At 42.5% G+C, this 6,085-nt stretch overlaps 1 protein-coding gene across 2 annotated transcripts in view; it reads left to right on the plus strand.

Moving 5' to 3' along the window:
• The window catches only part of lrrc34 (leucine rich repeat containing 34), an 8,946-nt gene extending 4,422 nt beyond the window's left edge, over positions 1-4,524 (plus strand). For both annotated transcript variants that reach the window (XM_031285195.2, XM_031285194.2), the window contains exons 8-10: positions 1,072-1,227; positions 2,308-2,434; positions 4,249-4,524. In XM_031285195.2, the coding sequence (XP_031141055.2) occupies positions 1,072-1,227; positions 2,308-2,434; positions 4,249-4,512 (547 nt within the window). In that variant the 3' untranslated portion in view covers positions 4,513-4,524. The remainder of the gene's footprint in view (positions 1-1,071; positions 1,228-2,307; positions 2,435-4,248) is intronic.
• The last annotated feature ends 1,561 nt before the right edge of the window (positions 4,525-6,085 follow it).

Below are 6,085 nucleotides of genomic sequence, written 5' to 3' on the forward strand. Positions count from 1 at the left end.
GTATGGATGTATAAAAAACTGGATTCAGCGTTCGAGGCGGAGTCCTGTTCATTTCTATGAGAAACCTTCGCATATAAAATGACCCGGATGATCTGTGCTGCTACCGCACTGTGCTGCCCATAGAGCAGGCGCACTAGAGACTCTGGAAGTGACCGGCTACTTCCGGTTTAGTGCTCTGCTAACTTGAATGGGGATTACATGATTTAATCCTGGGGCTCTTCTAGACATTCCAACTGTTATCGGTCCGAATGGATCAAATTCTGATAGTGAAACAAGTCATTTCGCGGGGGTTGTGATGCTCAAAAAAATGTATCCACTGATTTACAGACGTCTCTTTAAAGGAACACGCCGACTTATTGGGACTTTGTCTTATTCACTGTATCCCCCAGAGTTAGATAAGTCCATACATACCCTTCTCATCTCCGTGCGTGTTGTAACTCTGTCTGACGCACCCACCGCTAGCCTAGCTTAGCTACTTGGGAGGAGTGATTTCCTCAGAGCTCCTGAGAAGCCCCGTGGTGAGGAGCAGAGAGTAACAACAGTGCTTTTCAGGTGTTGCGCTAATCACTCCGCCCAAGTAGCAGAAGTAGCAGTGCTTCGCCTTTCCGAGAATATAGTTCCCAGTTTTACAACATGTAAATAGGAAAATGTTGGTGTTATTTTGTCACTTATTGGGAGCAGTAGGCTAGATGGAGCCGGTTACCTCCAGGTTCTGTGCTAAGCTAGGCTAGCGGTGGGTGCGTCAGACAGAGTTACAACACGCACGGAGATGAGAAGGGTATGTATGGACTTATCTAACTCTGGGGGACTACGGGGAATAAGACAAAGTCCCAATAAGTCGGCGTGTTCCTTTGAGTCTATGGGAAAAAGTCTTTTTGGGCCCCATGGCATCACAAGTTGTAATTCCACTGTGTGGCCACTATGTCAAATTGCAAGCTTCCTGGTTAGAACACAAACATCCATCAAGTTGTTTCATCCCTAAAATTCCCTCTGATCGTCGGGGTAGATGAATTTCAGAATACTCTCACGGTCTTCCATACTTCCTCTTGATCTTGTCTTTGTCACCTGCAGTAACCGCGTGACTCGTGATGGCGTGCGTCTCCTAGCCGAGCTGCTGAAGCAGAACCAGACCCTGGAGATCGTAGATCTGTCGTCCAATCGGATTGAAGATGAAGGTGCTGGGTACCTGAGCGAGGCCATCGCCTGGCCAGGCTGCGCCCTGAGAGAGTGAGTCCAACACACTCAGACAAACAGCATCCGTACAACATCAGGGATCCATCAGGCCCGCTCGCTGGCTAGAGGCACATTTTCTCAAACGTGCTCTTGCTTTTAGGAAGTGTTTGGGCTTACTTGGTTTCCAAGGCAGTGACTCCCAACCTTTCTGGCTTCTGATGCCCCTAAAATTAAGCAATATCTACTTGTGACCCCATCACATTAGTGTGGTCATGGGTTGTTGTGAGCATTTTCCTCTGGTCTGAAGAAGAGGAAGTATCCAGTTTTTACTTATTTTAAGGAGATGAGGAGACAGTTTCCACACTTTTTTTAAGGGTTTTTAAAGGTCTGATGAGGAGAAAAGATCCATTTTTTTAACTTATTTTACACCGTTTAAGATACACACTGCCTGCATGGCGTGAGCGTGTCAGCTGTGTGGCGTGTCCCTTTATATTTCGGCTCCCATGTTAACAGGTTAGAGCTTGCACACTGCCTGCGTGACACGCACGTCTCAGGCAAAGATGCTATGCTAGAAATAGAACCGACGCCTATTTTTCACGTGACACGCAAGCACGTTGGAAGCGTTTCCAGGCAAAATAGAATACAAAAAGATGTTTATATGTCATTTTGACACTAATACATATTAATAAATTACATTTTGATGTTTGAAAGTCTCTAGGTTTTGACATAAATGCAGATATAAATGGAATTTAAAAAAGATAATAATACATTTATTATACAAATTATACAAAATAAAATTCTGTGGCCTATTTTGCCGTCAATACTGCCGACGTTGTCTTTGCTGTAATCAAATCAGTATATATTTATGTTTATGGGAAACATACATGAGTACAGACAAGGCTAGCAGCAGCAGCAGCGTCGCGTCAGACACGTTTCTGGTGTGTAAAGACGTAGAAAACGCCACGCAGCCGCCACGCAACTGACACGCAACAGAAACGCCACGCTCACGCCACGCAGGCAGTAGCTGTAGCTGGCGTAACTGAATTATCTCATATCAGATTCCACTGGAGCAACTGGATGTATGTACACGAGACACACAAACAGTGTCTCTGTCTGTCCGTCTGTGTCCGTCAGGCTGTCTGTCAGCAGTAACAACATCAGGTCGGAGGGTCTGCTGTCTCTGGCTCGGGCTCTGACCGTTAACACAACTCTGAACCACATCTACATCTGGGGGAACCACCTGGAGGAGTCGGTCTGTCAGGTAACATTCAACACATCCTGTCACCTTGCTGAATGGTAACAGACACGCTGTCTAACTCGTATAGAAAACAAGCGGGGGGAAAAATCCCTGCAGACTCTCAACCCCCGCTCTGAGAGTCATCATCAGGGAGAAGATCTCTAGTCCACTGGTTCTCAAGCTTTTTTCAATAATGTTCCCCCTTTGAACAGTGTTTTTAAGCCATGTACCCCCTAACCAGGGCAAATAAGTTTTGGTAGAAAAAAAAAGTCTATATAAAGTCGAAGAATACAGCGATGTCAGCGATAGATTTACTAAACAACAGCCTTGGACCTGGAAAACATTTAGATGCTGATGAAGAAAGGCGACAAAACCTTTAAAAAAAAACGAGAAAAACTTGGAAAAAGACTGTAGAAAGAAGGAAGTAGGACAAGAATAGGTCGAAAATACTAAAAAAAAAAACTTCAGAAAAAAACACAGTAGAAAGAAGGAAGGCAACACTAGGGCGACAAAAGTGACAAAACATTCAAATAAGCGACAAACTTTGAAAAAAGTGACAAAATCATCGAAGAAACACTGCTCTAGTCTATATCCACAACGTTCCACTGCTGGGATTGTTACGGTGCCGCAGGAAAATCCACTGGATTCATGTCTTTTTGCCGATGTCCGTCCCCTTCCTCTGTCTCTGTGTTGGCGTTCTAACCTCCGGTGGATTTCTGAGGACTATGGTTAACTGCTCCTCAGTTTTCTGTTGCACGACTAAAACTACTTTTGAACGTACATGTTCCACCAAAACAAGTTCCTTCCCGAGACTATTTTGCAGAGGCACCGTGCTTAGCCAAGGCGATTGTGATTGAGCAGAGCACGCTTTTCTCTCATCCCAGAATGCTGTGTGGACTAGCCAGACCCTCCCTTGCAGCGGGGACATTCTAAAACGTTAAAAGGGTTAACGTGGTTTAATGTACCTAAACAACGACCAGTGATCACCAAATTTCTCTCTCATATTGCTCCTCATAACCACTGAAAACTGTCAAAAAATCGAACCCAGAGTCCAATTATTATGGACGTTATCTGACATTAAGCGTTTCTGCTTCGTTAGAGCCTATCGTAAGGACAAAGCTTAACGTGGTTTAATGACACACATGAGAGAAACGTGGTGATGCTTAATGTCAGATAACGTCCATAATAATTGGACTTTGGGTTTGATTTTTTGACAGTTTTCAGTGGTTATGAGGTGCAATGTGAGAGAGAAATTTGGTAATCATTGATCATTGTTTAGGTACATTAAACCACGTTAAGCCTTTTCCTCGCCATAGACGCCAATGAAGAAGAAAACGTGAATGTGAGATAACTTCTATAATCGTTGGATTTCAGTTTAGTTTTTTTGACAGGCTTAAGTGTTCGTGACAAGATATGGCCACGAGAAATTTGGTGATCATTGATCGTTGTTTTCCGACCTTAAGCCACGTTAAGCTTTTTCACGTTAAGCGTTTTAACTGTAGCACAGCGAGACTAGCTGAACTGCAACAGTCAATCTTAGCACAAGTGCTATAAATACACCAGCACTTTTTGCACTTTAATTATTACAGTTACTATTTAAGATGTCGTATTGTCTGTACAGTCATATGTGTCCTTCTTTTATGTCCTAAGATGTTTCGTTGATCTTATGTTTATGCTTTTTTTGTTGATTTTGTGTTAATTTTACCATGTTTGTGTTTTGAAGCAACAGATTGCAGCACTATGCCTAAGACAAATTCCCCCCTTGGAGACAATAAAGTTTATTCTATTCTATATGTCATGAGTATATCTTTAATCCCCCCCACCCCCCACCCCCACAGGCCTTCAGAGAGCTGATCGCCAGCGGCCGCCTGCCTCCGGAGCAGACGGACGTTAGCCCGTACGAGGTGGACGGTCGGGTGTTTCTCGCGGAGCTCTTCCACAGTTTGAGGAGAAACTATTACAGCACAAACGGCTCCGGTACAAACACATCCTTCACCTCCGACGCTTCAACAGACCTGCTGACAAACAACGGCGCCAGCCGCGACTCCACCGTCCCGCCACACATTGAGAGTCAGCAGAGTGTTCCCCTGCAGTCCTGCTAAGGCTCTCATTAACCTTAACCTTATCTCTCTCTCTCTCTCTCTCTCTCTCTCTCTCTCTCTCTCTCTCTCTCTCTCTCTCTCTCTCTCTCTCTCTCTCTCTCTCTCTCTCTCTCTCTCTCTCTCTCTCTCTCTCTCTCTCTCTCTCTCTCTCTCTCTCTCTCTCACACACCAACAGACTGAAAGACAAAAAGAGACTTGACTAACATGCACACACACGTCAAAAGAACAAAACAATGCAAATTTGAAGAAAGAAGACGTGAATTCTCAAAACTTGTGATAAAATACGCCTTCTGAACAGTAAGCTGCTGCCTGTGAGATTTTTTTAATTAAAGGTGCATCCAAAATGTACATCCTTACATCTTATTTACATTTGAATGTTTAGTGCATAGATTTAAGGGTGCAGAATGTGCAAAGATTTAGCTCACAAACACCTGCATGCATGTTAGACTATTTTTTTTTCTTTTTTTAAAGATGATTTTTTTTTGGGGCATTTTAGGCCTTTATTTTTATAGGACAGCTGAAGACATGAAGGGGAGAGAGAGGGGGGGAGTGACATGCAGCAAAGGGCCGCAGGTCGGAGTCGAACCCGCGGCCGCTGTCGACTTCCAGTGGAGCTGTATCGCGATTATATAATCATATCTGTCGTTCAAATTAATGTTTGCAGTTGAAAATGAAAGATAGCTCAGTTGGTAGAGCGAGCGCCCATATATAGAGGTTTACTCCTCGACGCAGCAGCCGTGGGTTCGACTCCGACCTGCGGCCCTTTGCTGCATGTCATTCCCCCCCTCTCTCTCCCCTTTCATGTCTTCAGCTGTCCTGTGAAAATAAAGGCCCAAAAAAAAAAATAGTCTAAAAAGAAAATGAATGAGATGAGCTCATAGACACTCAATTTTAAACTGGTCATAAAAAAAAAAAAGAAATGTTCCTCGACAGATACAGTTGTCCAATGAAATTGTGGACACAAACAGTGGAACACAGTTCATTTCATTGAACGTCAACTTGACTTTTTTATAATAATTATCAATGCCATATCCTACATATAGATATCAGAGACTTGTTTCAATATTTATGTTAATTTCAGCCACATCTGTCAGCCCTACGTTCTGTTTTTCTTTTAACCAAATGTGAGGGTTTTAGTTCATAGTAAAAGTATGTTTTACAAGATAAGCTGGGCAACATGAATCTGAATTAGGCCATAATCAATTGTTCTTTACAACAAAAGATATCACATCAAGTGACATGATCATGGTATTATAACTCTGTGAAATGCAATAATTACTTTAATCAAGAAATAAACATTTTCACCCTTCATAAGTTACATGTAGTGTTCTGTACTTCTTTGTGTGTTGTTGTTTTACATGGAAAGGTTCAATATAAAAAAACAAAAAAAGATAAAGATTTTTTTCTAAAAGATTTTGCCCGATTTGAAAAGTTTTCAAGTTCTACAAAATACCAAAAATATTTTTCAGACCCTTATCAAATCTAAAAATTTGTTTCATCAATGTGCCCTGTATTAAAAAAAACAACCTTTTGATCACAATGTTAGACTACAGCTTCACATAAGAGACTCTCA

This window comes from Sander lucioperca, chromosome 14 (assembly GCF_008315115.2).
Source record: "Sander lucioperca isolate FBNREF2018 chromosome 14, SLUC_FBN_1.2, whole genome shotgun sequence".
NCBI lineage: Eukaryota > Metazoa > Chordata > Actinopteri > Perciformes > Percidae > Sander > Sander lucioperca.